General features: G+C 37.9%; 1 protein-coding gene across 1 annotated transcript in view; it reads left to right on the plus strand.

The window, feature by feature from the left end:
- Positions 1-19,552, plus strand: part of LOC126092323 (ethanolaminephosphotransferase 1-like) — a 91,357-nt gene that overhangs the window by 26,690 nt on the left and 45,115 nt on the right. Inside the window, exons 2-4 of the mRNA XM_049907859.1 lie at positions 1,165-1,233; positions 9,794-9,986; positions 13,844-14,106. Coding sequence (XP_049763816.1) covers positions 1,165-1,233; positions 9,794-9,986; positions 13,844-14,106 — 525 coding nt within the window. The remainder of the gene's footprint in view (positions 1-1,164; positions 1,234-9,793; positions 9,987-13,843; positions 14,107-19,552) is intronic.

A 19,552-nucleotide genomic window follows, 5' to 3' on the forward strand; every position in this document is an offset into this window, starting at 1 on the left:
AATGACAGGATACAGACCATTTCCCACAATTTAAGAGTAGGTGAGAATCAAGCCCTAAACTCAAAACATTCATCTTATGGCATCAATAACACAGCTGTTTTAATTCACTAACAATCTAACTCAAAAGAAGGAAGATTAAGAAAGTTTAACATCCCCTTGATGACAAGCATTAGTTCATTGCTACTATTGTTTTCAAAGCAGCCATCATAACAATTGCCTTAAATGTTGTTGGGAAACCATGGAAAACCTAAATCTGGATGACCAAATGAAGGCTGGAACGTCAGTCCTCCCAAATCCTGGAACGTCAGTCCTCCCAAATCTTTGTTCCACATTCCACCCCCCCCCCCTTTCAACAAACGCACGCACACACACACACACACACACACACACACACACACACACACACACAGTCTGCCACCATTATGTGGACACTGTAATGTAGCAGTTTTTTCTCCCCTACTACTGCTACTACTACTACTACTACTACTACTACGATGATTGTTGGATAAGACACCAGTAGTGGACAGGCCTGAACTCATATGTTTCAAGACATTGCCAGCCTCAACAAGAAAATCTGCGCTGTAGCCATTACTGGATGCTTTGTGTATTCCACTTTGCTTTGTGTTATGCATTTATTGTTGTTTTCTTGTCTTTCTTTCAAGCGAGTGAAGAAACTAAGCCTGGTCCATCAGGGGGTTTCAGTGTGACTCTCAGAACACCAAACGCAATTAGTGACGCCTATGACAGTCTATCAGCTCTGCTTTGGCAGAAGCACAAAACACGAGTGTTGGTTGCTTGACGTGTGAGAGGGAGGTGGGGCTTGTTCCCAGCACTACTCTTCTGCCCTTGGGTGATACAAGTTGCCATATGTTTATGCTCCCTGCCAACTGCCACGTTACAGTGCCCACACTGTACTCGGTCCATTATTTTTATTATAGAAAAATTTTCAATGTGTTGAGAAGCTGTTACTCTACAGTAGAGTGAAAGGTTTGTTTTTGACACATGTATATTGTTTGCTAGTTTGATACACATCAACATGTTTAAAATATATTGTTTCTTTTGGGGAAAAAAGTTCTTGTAAGATTTTAGGGAAAGCATGAAATTTTTACTGACAATATGTCTGTTACATTTGAGGTAATTAATGTTTATTCTTTTTGTTTGCAGTACAGTGCTTTGGATACAAGCCCACTGAGTATCTATGTGATGCATCCATTCTGGAATCGTGTTGTAGAGGTAAAATTATTTGGCCTTTTTCAAAATGTTAGTTATGTTGTTTCAAATTTTAAAAATTGAAATAATTCACTTTTACATGTGCATACTGCAAATTTTCTTTAAAACTGAGTGAATAGTGAGTAGCAAATAAAGAGCAAAGTCAACTTCATGGGTTTTGAAATTTTGTTCTCATGCAAGCAGGAAGTTTAAACATATTGATATATGCAACTTGTAACTTCTCTCTTGTTAGTTATGTATTGTTTTCATACATTTACAATTTATTATGCCTCATTTTCTTTTCTGCTTTTATTTTGTGCCCAAAAGGACGACACTAATTCATGGTTTCCAGATACATAGTCTGTCAGTTATTGTTCTTCATTGCCATATCCACTCAATTGCCACTTTAAGCAGATGCTAAGAAAATAAGTTTCTTTCAACTGGGGTAAAGAAACAGTTTACCTGACAACAATAATACAATACCAAAAAGAATAGTGAAAAATAAAAGTTAGACAACTTAAAAATATATTAAAGATAGAGAGGGAGTAATGTATCAGATTTTGTTTTTTTAAATAATGAGAGTTGCAGTTCGACTTCACCTACACTGTTTTTCTAAATAATGAGTTTTGCGCTTTCACTTCACCTACCTCTGAATGTTGTACAAAATTCTGTGCCTCCAGTTCATAAGCAGTCCATGGTAGATAATGTGACAGAATCGTACCACTCATTTAAATCCATGAACATTACAGTGCACTGATGTGGAACAACAGTGTATCCGACCAGTGTTCAGTGATGAGCACAGTACAACAGTGGAGCTGGGTAAAGCAAATCATTATTTGTTGATGCAGTTTGCTATGACCATGTGTACAAAGCTGTGGTCCCTTCAAAATTTAGTATGCTGATGGCGTTTTTAATAGGCGGTAATTACACGAATTTTTCCCCTTATTCTAGTGTAGTAGAGGCATTATGATATCTGAATTCAAAGCATTGGAAATTTAAAAATTTGTGCACAATATGTAATCAAATTGGAGGGAGGTGGCCAGTTTGCCAGCTAGGAATGCTCCTCAACAGCCCCTACAATCATATATCAAAGAAAACAGTAATCACTTATCTTCTACACTGTTGCAAGGTGAGAGAAGTTTTTACCATACACTGTAGGAGACCTCATCTCACTTCTGTAATTGTGTAGAATTACAACACTCATTTATTTTTTAAGAAATGAAACATGAGTATTAGAATTACTTTTGGATCAAAGGAGACCACTCACTGAAAAGCAAAAGCATTGAGTTGTCAACTGGTTATCCCTTGACGAGCCAGAATAAAATCACACAGAAAATACACACACACGTGCACACTTGCTCGCATGCATGCACACATTCCTATGCCCCTACATAGTTGTGACTGGACTAAGCTGTATTTCGACAGGTGCATCAGTTGTGAGATTAGTGTTGGGTGGGTTGGGTAGAGAGAGGAGGAGGCAGCGAGAGGGTGGGCTGAATGGCGAGAGGCTTGGAGGGAGACAGTCAGTTCGCCAGCTAGGAATGCTCCCCAATGACCCCTACAATCGTACATTACATACTGAGCCCATATTCCTGCCACCCCTCGTTCCCACATATCTAGCCGACAAACCAGCTATCTTCCTCCAAAGGATAATTCTGAAAGCTAGCAAGTTTTCTCCCTTTTGTGTGTGTCTATTGACGACTGAACACTTTTGCTTTTTGGGGAGTGGTCTCCTATAAGCCAAAAATACCTACCTTCTACAATAACTTTACAATAATATTTATAAGTATTAAAATTATAAGGCAAGGAAAGATACATGTGAAAGCTGAAGAAACAAGAAGACACATTTTGTCATCATACAGGCCTAATTCAGTCGTTAACTGAAACTGTCCAGAATGACAATGGTTATTTTAAGGTATAATGCAGTCAAAAACAAGATTATGTAATGTGCAAATTTGCTCTGTGTTGCTGTAAAATAAAGTGGATAGAAAATAATAAACATAGAGGGCACTGCCCGCTGTCAATGTGGTCAGTTTTGCAGTTACATTCATAATCCATGCACAAATACGTACAACATGCTAATAAATTTTATGACCTGGGTAGTTGTCAGCCTTTGATCGCTCACCTGAAGTTATGTGGCAGATTCCTGGATTAAATATTGTGCTGGGTAGAAAACTGCACTCCTGAACATCATTAACTGTTCAGTCCACTGGGAGATTCAAAAATTCCGATTCATTACATAGATCGATGATTATGGTCTTGTCAGAGGTTTTTTTGAGATGTCATATAATTGATCCTGTGTTGAAATGCATGGAACACCTAGCCCTCTTTCTATTATCTTCTTGAATGAAAAAATAATTAATTTGAATATGTTTATTGTTATGTTGAAATAGAAGATTTTGTGCCAGTCTCAGTGTAGCTTGATTTAATCTGAATAACTTATGTTTCAGTGAGCCCCTCAGTCACATGATCTTTACATCATTATTTGGAAATGTGTGTTGCTCCTAATGTTGGACGTGACAATGATAACTTGCCTTATAGTTACCTGAGAAAGTGCTCCACCAATGAGAATGATGACACCACCTGTTGTAGGATGAACAGTCATATTACATCCACCAGTTTCTGCACCATTATAGCACTTAAGTATTTCGCTGGTCCTGCTTAGACTATAAACATTGGCCAAATCAGTCGTACCAAGAGTCTGTCAGAATGTTCATTTCACCTCTATTGTAAGGCAACAGAATCAAGTGATCTTGAAAGTAAACTTGTATTATATGCACTATTAGGATTCTTTTTCAGTCATTGGATACATAAGTACACCAATTACTAGGGGGAGTCAAATGAAAAAGTTCAATACTTTTTAATGAACAAAAGTGGAACCCAAGTGTATCATCTTTTGACATAGTCTTCCCATCATTCAACACACTTCCTCTAGTGCAAGAAAGTGCACAGATTTCTCTGGAAAAAACATACACTGCCTGCTACATCTCTTCATTGGGACAAAATTTCTTTCCTCCCATCACCTCTTTGAATAGTCCAAACATTTGGGAATCACCTGTTGTGAGGTCTGGTGAGTATGCAGATGGGACAGAGTATCAGAGTGCAGCTCATCAAAGGCTGCAAGTGTTGCACAGACAGTATGAGGCCAAGCATTTTCATGTTACAAAATGACAGCTGTAGTTGTAAGTCCACATTGCTTGGTTCTTATTGCAGGTTGAATCTGATTTTTTTAACATATTGGAATATGACACACTGGTGATAATATTTCCCTTGTCGTGTAGTGTTTCAAGACAGCGTGTCATACATCCCAAAAGAGAGTCCGCAGGACCTTCCCTGCAGATGGCTGCACTGTAACTTCTTGGGTTTTGGTGATGAGAAGTGGCACCATTCCTCACTTGCTCTCTTCATTTTGGGTTCGTAGTAGTGTACCCAAGTTTCCTCTCCCATAATGATTCTCATGAAGAAGCCATCACTTTCTGCTTTAAATCACAACAACAGTTCTTTGCAGGTGTCAACGTGTTGCTCTTTTTGTTCTGAAGTGAGCTGCCATGGCACCTATCTTGCAGATTCTTTGTGAAACTTAAGGACTTCATGAATGATGTGATGTGCTGAGCCATGACTAACGTTCAGATTTGCGGCTATTTCGTCCACCATCACATGGCAGTTTTCTATCACAGTGGCCTCAACTGGTGCAGTAGACTCTGGTGTCACAACACTAAGTGCGTGGCGTGGCACTGAGCATCTGTCGCAGAAGTCACGTCGTTTCTAAACTTTCTACTCCACTCACATATGCACCACCATGCATTTCAAAAGGTTTTGTACCTTCACTGCTCAGGAAACATATGAGAGTATGCTATTCTTCCTTGGTGCATTCGCAAGTGGGGTAGCTATTTTGAGCTGGTGTTGTGGCCCCGTTTTGCTTGTCTGTAAATCATTGGTAGCAGTACTACAGACTTTCAGAACAGTGGCATGAAATGTTGATTTTTAATTACACTTTTAAGGTCTTCATTTCATTCCTCCTCGTACTTGACGAAAGTGGAAATAACTTTTCTCTGTACCTTCAACTTCTGTTTCCTTTATTCTTGGTGTTCGAACAGGTGTGCATTCTTCAGTATTGAAACTTGTAATAATTTCCTTGCACATGTCTACATTTACTGCACCATCATCAGAACATGCTTTAGCTAAAGCCAAGTTCTACATCTGTACTCTGCAAGCCACATTTTGTTATGTGGAAGAAGGTATGTCTGGTACCAGTGTGATTTACCAGCTTCTGTGTTGCAATCATGAATGATAAATGGGAAAAATGACTGCTATGAAGTGACCATATGAGTCTATATTTCTCCAGTTTTTCCCATGTCATTATCTCAAGTGGAAATAGTATATTGCCTGACTCTTCTTTGAACATAGGCTCTTTTAATTTTAACAGTCTACTTCTCTGTGACGTAGACCATCTCCCTTGTAGTGCCTGCCACTGTAGTTAAATAAGCTTCATCTCTCATGTTTATTAAACATACCCTTGGTGAAGTTTCTTATTCTTATTTGTAGCTTCTCTAAAACACTTGTCAGTCCAACCTGATAAGGGTCCAAGACTAATTAGCAGTTCTCAGAATCATACATCCAAGGAGTTTATATGATACTTCGATACGTCTTTCAGAGATTAATTATATTTCCTTTGAATTACTCTTCTTAATCTCACTCTGGCATCTGCTTTTCTTGCAGCTAATTGTATGTACTTTTTCTACTTTGGCATGCTCCGGAAGGTTATTACCGGACATTTTCCATGACTGACTGCCAACTGTGTAGTTGAACAATAATGAAACTTTCTACCTACTTACGCACAATACGTTTCTTTTATCTGTATTGTGTGTTAATTACTAGTCCCCACATCAAGTGACAATTTTCTACAGGTGTTCATGCAGTTTGCTACAGTTATCTGCCATTGCAACTTTCCCATTTAAAACAGCATCATCCACAAATAGCCAGACTTGCTTGGAGCTCGGGAAATTACTTTTATATCTAAAGATTTTGTACCATTGAAGAATGACTTGTCATATTCTACCTGCTAGAAAGTTCTGAACTCGATCCCTGCTATTCTGTTAACTCATATTTTGATCAAAAAACTGCTGTGTCGAACAGTATTGAATGCCTTCCAGAATTCAAAAAACTCATTATCAACATGAAAACTGAATTGATTGAGTTTTACAAGATTGGGGTTTGCAGAAGCCATGCTGATTCCAACACAAGTGGTTTCCATTCTTCAGAAAGTTCATAATTAATTAGCATAAAATATGTTCCAAAGCTAAAACAGGTTGATGCACTGTTCCGATGATCTTTCTTGAAACTGGGAACGCCATGCACCTTTTTCCAGCTACTTAAATTCATTCATTTCTCCTGCGACCTGCACTAAAATGCTGCTAGAATGTGTTATTTTATGTTCAGGTAGCTCATATCACTGGTTGCCTTAAACAATTTTAGTTGATTTTTTTTTTATTCCCCTGTTACATATCTCAAAATCATTTTGACATCTGTGTTGTGATTGTATGGACAAGTGAGAGAACCATACATTACATTCTTTCAATTTTGGAAGACCAAATTCTGTATTTTGGTTTTCTGTGTGATATCTTCCAATTGGGTGCCAGAATGGCCTCTGAGTGACTCAGTAAATTATTTTACTGACTTTTTGTTAGACCATAACTATTCAGGATTTTTTGTTAGAATGGTCAGCACAAATTTATTTTGAATTTATCGATACTTCTCGTGTAATTGTTCTTCCTCCCATTTTTTCTTCATTAAACTCTTGTTTGCTAACAAGACTAATTCACTACTGTTGAAGCATGTTATGTCTTACCCATCCCTCACAATCTTATTTTCCTCATACAAATTTGAAGTCTATTGTATAGTGCTTTTGAATTTTATCCATTTGTGATACATATCTTTGTACCCAGAGACGGATGTCAGATGTTTACCACTTAATCTGGGTGCCTTTCTTAATATACATTTTAACAACTGCAATCAGTGATGCCTTAACAGCCTTATGGTCACTGATTCCTTCCTTGGCAGCAACTGAATTGAAAAGCTTGGGTGTGTTAAACATGAAAAGATCGAAGAGGTTGTCATAAGTCAGTTCTTCTAACTGCTCTAAATAATTTTCAGAGCAGACATTCAGAAAAATCTCAAACAAATTATTGTCTTTGTCACTCATATGAATTGTATGACTCCCTTTCTATAGTTGGTAAGTTAAAATCTCCTCTTATTACAGTAGCAGGATAAGAAATTTACGTGCGTTATTCACAGAGTCTTCTTGTAAGTGTTCTGCTACAGTAGCTCCTGAGGCATGTTGTCAGTAAAAGCATCAAATTACTGTGTTTGACCCACCTTCAGTGCTCACCTTTACACAAATTATTTTATATTGAGAATCCATAATAAACTCACTAGAAACTATTGAGTTCTTTATTTCAGTTATTGCACCACCATGGTTAGCATCTAGATTTTGCTGCTGACCATTTCTGGTTTCAGCTAGCCTTCTCTTACTTAGCAGTATGTGGACTTCATTATTATTATTATTATTATTATTGTAGTAGTAGTAGTAGTGAGGCTAATGGTGGGACCTCACCGAGGAAGCTCCTTCAGTTAATACGCCATTAAAATTTTCTCATCCTGATCTCTGTGATGAATGAAGCTAACGTGTCAGAAAGCCATGAGCAAGGTTACTCTAAGCCTCCGTCTCCCCCACGTATCCCTTATATAAAAGAGCCCGCCATATGTTGTGCTCACCTCCCTTATTTAAGGTAAGAATAACCTCTCCATAGATTTTCCAATAAAATTTTCAGTCTCTTATGGATCTAAAGGAGAAACAAATTCATCATCCACATGAAGAGCCACAATAAGTTTTTTTTTTTTTTTATATATAATCAGTGTTCTTAGTGTGTAAGTGTAAGTCTGCATCACTTGTCTTGAGTCCTGCTAACAATAGAAAAGCTCCAGAATGAATGTTCCAACATTTTGGAGCTCACTTGAGACTGTACAAACTCAGTTTGAGCCTCAAATTTTATCAGTATTATTCTTCTGGTTATTGCGCTGTGTAATTTCTTCTAGTTTTCCATCTAAAAATGCAGTAGGTTCATTCGGCATTGTAATTTACATTTTTCTCATTTGCAGCAACTTTGTATAAATTATGTTTTACTTTGATTACAAGCATACCTTTATTATGTTAACAATGTCACCATGGTGATTAACTCCTTAATGACAAGTCATACCTTATATTTGCCTACATTGCCATTATATTTGGATTTTGTTCAGAAAAACCCATTTATAAGATATGGCCCTTGATCTTTTTGGTAAATTTGTCAACTTTAAAGTCTGATATGTTCTTATAACTTCATTTAATTCTCCATAGTCTGTTTCCACGTGATATTGTATTTAATGATTTGTACTCTTTTGTAACCTTCAGGATCCTCTTCATCTTTGACAGTTTACCAACTGTGATGATGGGGTTTTAGTCTCGAGTGGAGTGATTTGTGAAAGCCTTCTTCGTCTCTATCTTCATCTTTTCTATGTTCCGAGTCTTTAGGAGAGTTTCTCTCTTCCTCTGTGGAAGACTTCTTGATTCATTTTCTCAGTGTTATGCAGAAGCAATTCATCTGATTTTGTGGGGAGGATTTCATCCTTGGAAATAATAACATTATTTCCCCTGTATCTGCATCGTATCCTACAAAATCTCGCTCTACTGCCTTTTTTCCATTGTCCTTTGTCTGTGAAATGGAAATAAACATAACATGTGGCCCCTATAGTATGTAAGTGCTTAATTTTTTGATTCTTGTCCGTGTGTAGTTCATGTGGACTAGTATTTTCAAAAGGCGCATTTTCCACTCTGATTTAAAATGTATAGCAAAATTTCTACTAACAATTAGATACACCAAAAGTAGATGATGAGTTTCACTATTTGGGCCACAAAATGACACAATGACCAAGGCAGAGAGGATTTAAAATACAGCCACTGGCAACAGCAAGAAGAATGTTTCTGGAAAAGAGAAATTTGTAAACATAAAATACAAATTTAAGTGCAAAGCAGTCCGTTCTGAAGATATTTGCATGGAATCTATCTTGTACTAAAGTGAAACATGGAGGATAAGCAGAAGACAACAAAAGCTATTGAGATGTGCATATACAGAAGAATGTTGAAAATTGGTGGTAGATTGAATAACTGCTGGTTAGTGGAAAAATTTTGTAAAGTTGATATCAAACTAAAGAAAAACTGTAATTAAATACAAAATCAGTGTGGACAGTGGTAAATAATTCAGACTGATTGGATGGAGAATGAAATGACGGGAAAGGCTATGACAGAAATGAAACATACAGTGCAGCTGCAGAGGTTAAAATTCTTGTAACAATAAGAGATTTGAATAATGTTGAAGCTGTTTAGGAAATTTAATAGCATTGTTGCTCATTGTACAATTATAAACACATATTATAAATATATTCTTTCTTTTTATTTTTTAAATTTATCACTTACTTATTTTTTATTTTGTAATTTGCCACCTCCAAAGTAAGTGAAAGTAATTGGGTAATGGTCTTTCTGTTTCAGTTTTGCCCAAAATGGATTGCCCCGAATGTTCTGACATTTGCTGGTTTCTTGTTTACTGTATTTAATTTCATTCTGTTTTCTTATTACGACTATGAATTTTATGCGTCAAGTGATGATCACCCAGAAGTTGCTCCCATACCAAGATGGCTTTGGGCAGCTGCAGCCATTAACATTTTTTTAGCCTATACTTTGGGTAAGATAACATTATTTTCATTGTTGAGTTTATTGGCTTTATTTTTTATGAAATAATGAAATTATGTAAGGGAGTAAAAAATATAAATAAAAAGAAAATTGATAAATGTATGCCAGGTGAACTTTAAGATTTAGATGAACTAATGTAACATAAACTTTATGGCATGCAGTTTGTTGTTTTATCATTTTACTCTATCGTTGTGAAACACTTTGAGATAAGGTTGGTTATTTACTTTTTAGTTACTGTGTTGTTATAACAAGAAGTATAAATATTGGACAAATATTCAAATTTGATATGATTGTTTGGAAACAATAGAGTAGTGTAATTTTTATTGAATAAAACAACTGATCACAATTTAATACAAAGGAATTATAAGTTAAGACAGAGAACAGCACAAGTAGAACCCATAATTGATGCTCATGTTTCTCGAGATAGCAATAAATATGTTCGAACGGCAAATATGCAATAAGAGACAGTCGTGCTGATGCTCAGATAAAATTACTTTTTTTATTTTAATACATTTGCTACCGTAAGTCAAATAAATCATATGGGTGGCTTTTGAATTTTGGTAAATTTTTTTTCCTCAATGTAAGCAGCTGAATTTTGCAATGAACATAGTCTGTGATGTTTACATATCACTGCCACTTCCATAATGTATCAAGTTTTTGTATTGCATTATTGTTTGCTTCATTTATTCAGTACTTGGCACAGCAGTAAAAATAGAAGCCAAACACACAAATGCAAAGAAAGCAACCTAAATATTAAAGCACATGTGGGCTAAGATCAGATGATTTGTAACCAGTATGAATTTATCATTTCAGACATATTCTGTTGAACAGAGATGGGCAATAGATGGCTCGCAGGCCAGATCTGGCCCGCAGTTGTTTTTCAGTGTTGTCCATCAAGCGAGGTGGCACAGTGATTAGCATAATGGTCTTGCATTTGGGAGGATGATGGTTCAAACCCACATCTGGTCATCCAGACTTAGTTTTTCCGTGATTTCCCTAAATTGCTCCAGGAAAATGCTGGGATGGTTCCTTCAAAAGGGCACGGCCGATTTCCTTCCTCATACTTGACGCAATATGAGCTTGTGCTCTATCTCTAATGACCTCAAGGTCGATGAGACGTTAAAACCAATCTTCCTTCCTTCCTTCCTTCTCCTTGCTTCCTTTTCAGTCCAGCCCATGGAAGAAATTTGTCAGAGGGGGAGAGCAAAGTGCTACAGAATTTTTTAAGTGTAGTTTTTATGACAGCTGTTGTAAAATGTCATAAGGAAAGAATGCATAAACAAATGTAAACACCTGAAGGTGGGGTAAACATAAATTGAATGTACTCCCAAGAACTCATTTTTTGAGGCATAATTTGTTGGTGTGTCATGTCATTCATATTGGTGCAGTATGATAGACGTTTGTCTTCATGTACTATGAGCACTGTTGTCACATCAGTGATGGAGTGACACGCGAGCTTAAGTAAATTTATGAATCGGACCTGCAGGTCACCAGATGTTGCCCATGCCTGCTCTAGGATGGGTGACAGTTAGTAATACCAGTATTTCGCCTTCGCCTTTGCCTTTCCTGTCCAGTGAAAAAGTATTACAATTATTGCCACTAATACAGCTTTCTGTCAAATGATTGATGTTGTTGAGATAGATGCAAAAATTGTATACACAATTTGCACTTACAGGGTGATCCATTATAGTTACGTAATACCTGCTGTCCTGTGCCTCCATCCAAAAGAATATAAAACCCACATATTTCTCTTTGCTGTGTCTTTAAATAAGCCCATAAATCAAGGTTTGAACAAATAAAATTATTTTTATCACAGAAAAGTAAAATGTGTGTCAGGTGATGTTTGCATACTGTTTCAACCCTCAACCTGTAGTGAACAGGTGTCACTAAATGTTGATCTGGAAGTAATAGCTGTCAGAGTCCACTTAACTACCACTTTTTACAATGTAACAATATTATGAAGAATGGACTATAACAATATTATATTGTTTGATCTTTACTATGTATAATGTATATCTTCCACTTGCAATACCAGGTTCTTAAGGAGTGAAAGCAACAACTACCTCCAATCTTCTTCTTGGATGGTGTTTAAACCTCATAACATTTTGAGATATAGCACAAAAACACACAGTAAGGCAAATTGTTATTAAGTCTCCACAATGAACAAGTGATTTATCTATAGAATGATGGCCTGCAAACATATTTTTGTGCTGTACATGGCACTTGCTGTGCTAGTGATATTATGTTTTGTAGCTCCAGCCTCGCCCCAACCACTCAGTGGCAACTATTGCCCCATCATCTTGTCCAACCCATGTTTTCAAATGACTGGAGAGTTGCAACACTGGGTCAATGAAATTAGCCAACTAGTCACTGAATTCTTAATGATGCTTTGTACTTAAATACCAGCATTAAGTGGCTATTCACCAGTATACATATGTCCTCGGACATTAATGGAATGTAATACCTTCTTCTTCCTCACCCAGAACCTTCAAATTTACAATGCCCCTTTTACTGATTGTGAATTTAGCAGTGCATGAGGACAGTGCATAGTTACTACTTCCCTTGGACCAGGCTCAATATATTACCAGATACTCCACCACCTTTGGCTAATTAGCTTAATGATGACACTGTGCATAATACTGAGATGGGTGGTTAATGAGGGATTTTCCTGGTGGCTGGAATCTAGACCTTGGAAGTCACCAGTTCAGAGTGGATTCAGATCGGCCAGTTCTATCATAATCACCTTCTTGAAGTAGAACCTACCATCAGAAAGTCAACACTTTATTGCAGTATCTCTGGTCTTAGAAAATCTCATGCCCATACACTACGTGAATGAAGCTTCCAAGGAAATATGTTTGTCTTCAAAAATTCTTATATCATGGGCTCTTTCATGTTAAAGGATCATCCCTTAGCAACCTATGTGCACTTATATGGGATTATCATGGGGGCAGGGGGTGGGTGTGTTTTAAGTACTGCTCTTTTTGCCATTGCACACAGGACCTAATGTACCATCAGTACTGAATGTCAGTGATCTTGACCTCTGTATACGTATATGTCACACTGGTCCCCTAAACATCATCACAAAACAACTTTACGTAGAATTCAGAAGTGGGCTAAAAATGATGGGGGCAGTATTTCAGCATTGAAATCTCATGTTAATCACTTTAGCCGATTCAAGTCTGTTCACCCATACCCCAAGTTATATCTGAATCGCCAACAGTTACGTGTTTTTGACTGTGCCCATTTCTTCCACACTTCATACATAAACTTAATATGTTACATTAGAAATATTTCTTTGGAAGCAGATAGACCCTTACTCATAAAAGTCTATAAATAAGTCATCTTAACTCAACTTGATTCTTGGAGCAACCTTTATGATTGGCTCATAACATGCACGTTTCGTGCTATTAAGGCACCTCTTCAATTCCTGTTGACTCTGTTCTACCATGTTTCTGGGAATATTTGTTCATTTATTTGTATTATTTCTACTTTCCAGTGGTTCAAGATGTTGCTATTGTAATTATCTTTTGTTTATGGCTTACTGAACATTACAAAGAACTGTAGTGTTATCTGAAGTGGCCATCAGCACTTAGTTTTCCAGTAGATGATACATTTGTATGGTTCTGCTGTTCGAGACTGTTCTTTTTAAGTGATAATGCTGAAACTCATAACTATTGTGACACCATCCAATGTAATGTTAATGGGCCACAATAGTTACAGTTTCTTAATGCTGAAGGGGATTGAAGAAATGTATGTTCTGCTGAAGCTTTAATTTGTGTGTTTTTTAGTTAATATTACATTGATGTAATATAATTTTCATTGTGACATTCGTTCATATTAAAAATACAGATGGAATTGATGGCAAGCAAGCACGACGCACTCAAACAAGTGGACCACTCGGAGAACTGTTTGACCACGGTCTTGATTCTTGGAGTGCAGTTCTCATACCAACATGCATGTACTCAATTTTTGGTCGCACAACGTACAGCATTTCTACACTACGAATGTATTATTGTCTATGGAATGTCTTTGTAAATTTTCATCTTTCACACTGGGAGAAGTACAACACTGGAGTTCTGTTCCTTCCATGGGGATATGATGCTTCTATGCTGGTAACTATTCATTTAAGACAAGACAGTCAATCTTGAATGTATGAAATAACAATAAAGACAGATTAAGATATGTGTTAACAACAAAAAATTGTTACTTTATGTAATAAGAAAAAGCAATGTTACTGTCTTTACTGTTTCTAGCCATTTTGTTTGTTGTCTGCGTTCTTCTCTTTTTATTCCCTACCTTACCATGTGTGCAATGTATCTTGACACGCCCAGTGGGAGCTGCTTGAGGACAGGAATCTGAAGAAGTCTAAAGAGTTCAAGCCAGTATTGACTTTTTGCCTGTCACTGCCCCCTTAGTTATCAAACAGTGTTGCTTTGTTTTATTAGTAATCAGATTTTAATGCTGTGTTTCATTTCACTTTTACACAATTTGCAGCTCTATTGAACTTGACTATAAAAACCAATTCCATTTGATTTTAGTTGTATGGAAATTAGTTCATTAGCTCCATGCATTACTTCTGCTTTCAGAGATGTGTGAGACATAAATGTATATCATGCAAAAGGCTTGTTCCCTCTGAACTGCTTCTTTTCCTTGAGGCAGGAAGGTAAAGCTTCCTTGTTCTTCCAGCAGCTCCATTAAAAGTGTTAAGTTACAGTGGACACATTTTAGAAAGAATTGTCAGTTTTGTATTTGTTTGTTCTGTTGCTCCAACCGAAGGTAATTCCATTTTCTGCTTTATAGTAATGTGTTAAATGATTGTGGAGGACCGTAACTGCATTGGTATTTGCTGACAATAACTATTTTGACACTGGTTCATATTTAACACTTGTAAATAACTGTTAAATTACATATAATGTCTTTAACACTTCTGATGACATCTATTTTCATGCATTTGTTCAACATACATACAATCAAAAAAGTTGTTGCTTTTGTCAAGTACTCACTGAAAATTTGTAGCACCACCACCTCAGTGTTGCATGGAGTAGTTAAGAATGAATGTAGCAGATTGTCAACCATTTTGAAGAGAAACAAAATACACATTATAGCCAGGTTACGAACATGTCATCTGTGACACTTATATGTTTCTTCCACATTGTTACATACATCATTTCTTGAGATCAAATCTGTAGGCTTTATAGGCCAGTCAAGGTGAATAGTGTCTCCAGGAAGTTCCCCATACCACACAGTAACTGTACAGCTTGATAGATTGGATGTAAAACAAGCTGTGGGGCAAAGGGCAGAACATTATCAAACACCTTAATACGAGGAGCTAATGATTTAAGTGAATGTCGCTACCACAGACAGAACCCTTTTGTCATGTATATAACAGCCTCATAGAGCCACTTTCGACATAGACCACACATTGCATGTAGTATGAGTCTTTGATGCATCTTGTTTCATATTGTTCCCAAACTGGCAGAAATGTGAAGCAATTTGAGCCATTTCAACATTTCCAGTCATCTACAGTCAGCTGTTGATGTCACTAGCTCATTGCAGTTGGCCAGTTTGTGATGGTTGAGCATATGGTATATTTTGTTCCAAATATTTTACTTTGTCCTGCCAGAGGATCTTTCAGAAACAGTCAGGAGGACTACTGTTACATGTTTGTACAAGTCAATGCTCATTGGAAAACAAGTTTACACCATAAGTGGTGCCATATGCCAGCAGTTATTTCTACATGAAATTTTATCTCCTCTGTTTTTTTTTCTCGTCTACGCCTACTTTACTCATCGATCACTGGTATTTGCTTTGTCTTCATTGTAACAGTAATTTATTAATTTCTCAGAATTTTGTTATCAACATTTCCCCATTGTTTTGTCTGTTGTTCCCAAAAACCTGCATTTGGTTGCAAGAGTTCATAGCATAATGTGAGATAGCCTTTCCTCTGTTAATTGTGTCTTTGAGATATTTAGCGAATAAGGCTCTAAATTGGAGTTAATAAAATGAGTGACAGTTGTTTTCTCACATTGTTCATGTCAGGCCTTGATGACTGTTGATGTGATAGAAAAAAGTAAGATAATTGTTTTAATGGGAAGACTTGTAGATGAATAACTTCTTCTCTGCTGCACCCAAAGCTTGCATAATTTATTTGTGAACATAAATAATCATTGGAACTATCTGTCATTTTATGGCTGTCAAAAAACATGAAATGTACAGAAAAAATGAAATGTACAGAAAGTAAATAGGTGACCTATGTTAACAACATAGTACATAAAAGAACTTGCATTTGAAGATGATTCATAGACAACATTCCATCTAGACAGAAGTATAATACAAGATGAAATCTCATATTCTATTGCATATATATAGAATCAGATGATATATAAATGTAATGTCAACAGAAAACTTTTGTGTTGTGCAAGAGGACACTATTGATCATACTCTCAGTTTATCCCAATCCTCCGCCCAAGGGCCAGACACCGTCCAAATTCAGATGTTGCAGCACCTTTCCTTTGCGGGCAAGCACTTTCTGCTTAACACGTACAACCAAATCTGGGCAGAGAGTACATTTCCCGGACGTTGGCGTGAAGCCACCATCATACCCATACCTGAGCCCGGTAAGGACAAAAACCATCCTTCTGGCTACTGCCCCATCTCTCTCTCCAGCTGCATTTGCAAGGTGATAGAAAGTATGATTCATGCCTGGCTGGTATGGAGGCTCCAGTCTCACAATTTACTGACGAATGCACAGTATGGATTTCGAGCAGTGTTCATCACTTTGTCCTCCCGTGTCATGAATGGTTTCCAGCAGAAATCCCAGACTGTGGCTGTGTTTGCTGATTTGGAGACATCCTAAGACACCTGCTGGAGAACTGGTATCCTCCATGCTCTTTATACGTGGTGCCTCCGTGGCCGCCTGCCCTGTTTCCTTCAGTAATTTTTAAAAGATCGAGTTTTCAAGGTGCGTGTGGGTTCTGCCTTGTCGGACACATTTATCCAGGAAAACTGTGTGCCTCAGGTGATGAAATGTTCTCAGGCTTCCATCCAGGTAGCTGCATCGAAAATCCGCACCTTTTCAATGAGTGTCATTCTCATCTCTTTTGGCGAAGATGAGAATGACGCTCATCGAAACGTCACGGCTTTTCAATGCGGCTACCCGAATGGAAGCCCGAGAAGATTTCATCAGCAGTATACAATGGGAAAGCCTACATTCACATGTGTGCCTCAAGATTTCGTCCTGGGCATCGTCCTCTTTGCTATCGCCATTAACCCTATAGTGGCCTGTCTTCTGATGGCATCTCTGGCTCCCTTTTTGGTGACAATTTTGCCATCTATTGCTGTTCTCCATGGACTTATCTCACTGAGCGGCATCTTCAGCAATGTCTTGATCATCTTTACTCCTGCAGCATTGACAATGACTTTCACTTTTCCACTGACTAAACCTTCTGTATGTATTTCTGGTGATGCAGTTGGTTTCTCCCTCCGTCTTTACATCTTGGGCCTGTTGCCCTTCCGTTCGTTGAAACTATGAAATTCCTGGGGCTCTTGCTCGATAGGAAACTCTCTACTGCTATGACTTTCTCCTCAGTAGGTATGCATGCCGTTTGTCTGCCATGCGTGGCCACCCATTCTGTGCCTCCTTCTTCAATGGTTCTTTTGTTCGCCAGTATGGGGCACGTCCCTCTTCTCTGTTACCTCCTGGTGTCTGCTTTTGGCACTTTTTATGGTGGCTTAATTTCACACTACCTGCAACTTTCCTGGTGGGTGTCAGCCCTTGACGACCTTGGCTTCATGAAGCGCCCCTTGTTAATCTTGGCCTTCATTCGCTTCCTAATTTCTTGGACGACAAGAGACAGTGCTGTGTTGGGTTGCACAACTCACATGTGTCTTCCAGTTGACTCGTACATTGTGCATGCAGCCGATCCTCTTCTTTGGGTCATCAGCTATGTTGCTCTCACAGTTTACGTCTTCTCCGAAGACTGTAGCAGGTTAAAGGGAATAATATTAACCAACTTTCTATTCTTAAATTAAACCATGTACTCATAGAGTCTTTTCAGTTCAAGAACAATATATTTTCAACTCTCATCCCCAAAGCAACAATTATTCTGTACAAGCTCCAGCAAGCCAACTGGTTCCAAGATAAATGTCAGAATCAACAAGACACCCATACAATTACATATGTGCTGCCTCATGCAGAGCCAAGATGTGAAGTAAGAGTCTCTATACAAGACACGCTTCATCTGTCTCTGTAACAATCCTCATGACACCACAAACCACGGAACATTATACAAACACTCTTGTCGGGGCAGCTTGTCTGACACAGCTCCTGGCTTCTCGTGGCAGCTGTCCCTTCTGCACACACAGATATGTGTGGCACAGTAAAAATTCTCTCTCACCCTCATCATTAAAATATCGGTTGTTCGAGACGGTGGAGAGCCAAGTGTTTCTAGAATGTACTCCGAAATTCTCTAAGCACTACAGTACCTCAGCCCGCTGGTTCCTATATTCCCTCTGATGATCTCTGTGTTGCTGTCTGTCAGGTGGTGGTGTCCATCTGGCATCGACAATGGTCCTCCTTTCACGGGAATAATCTCCGGCATATTAAGACCCTCCCAGCGGCTTGGATGACCACCTCTTCTCTTGGCCCTCCTGCTGGGAGGTCATATTAACTAGACTGCATATTGGGCACTGCCTTTTTAGTCATCGTCATTTAATAAGTAGCACTGCCCCACCTCTTTGTACACACTGCGCCCAAGTTTTAACTGTCCACCACTTCCTGATGGAATGCCCATTTTTTAACTGTTTATGTTCCCACTTGGGATTGCTGTGAGTGTTATCAGCTGTTTTAGCAAATGACGCGCAGGCTGTTGATCGTGTTTTACTTTTTATCTGCCAAAGCAATATGGCGAAGGCCATTTAATTTTTACTTTTGGACCTCCTTTTCTGTATGGTGTGTTTTTTAGCACTTTCTCCATGTCCCTGTTTTTAGCTGTCTGCTCTTATGTCACTTGGGACTGACGTATAGTCATTTTTTAACTCCTCTCTGTCTTCGTGCTCTATATTTTTGACTTGTGTGCATATGACCCCAGTTGTTTTTTGCGCCGTAAAGCAAAACAAAACCAAACAGGAACACTTGATAAAGGCACATATGCCGAAACAAGCTTGTCATGGACTTATGTAATCAACAAGAAGCGAACAGTTTGCAATTAATTTTGTCAAAAGTATAAAGATGACTTGTAGATGAATTTGTTTGAGTGAAACAAATATTTATTTTGGTTAAAAGAGTAACTATCTAGTCCTAAGGCATTCACTCTGCATGAGCTAAAAGTTCTAAAAAAATAACTTCCTTGTCGTCTCAAATGAAAAACAGCCCACAGTTACACTAAATTATGTTTATTTTAAATCTTGACCAAAATAATGAAGATAATGAACTTCCTTGTCCATCCTTTCTTCTGTTTTATTGTGTCACCTGTTCTGGATTACTGTCCTAATTGATAGTACACCATAACTGTTTTAAAGCTGATATCCATTTCTTTAAACAGTGGGAAACGCGGGATG

This window comes from Schistocerca cancellata, chromosome 7 (genome assembly GCF_023864275.1).
Source record: "Schistocerca cancellata isolate TAMUIC-IGC-003103 chromosome 7, iqSchCanc2.1, whole genome shotgun sequence".
Lineage (NCBI taxonomy): Eukaryota > Metazoa > Arthropoda > Insecta > Orthoptera > Acrididae > Schistocerca > Schistocerca cancellata.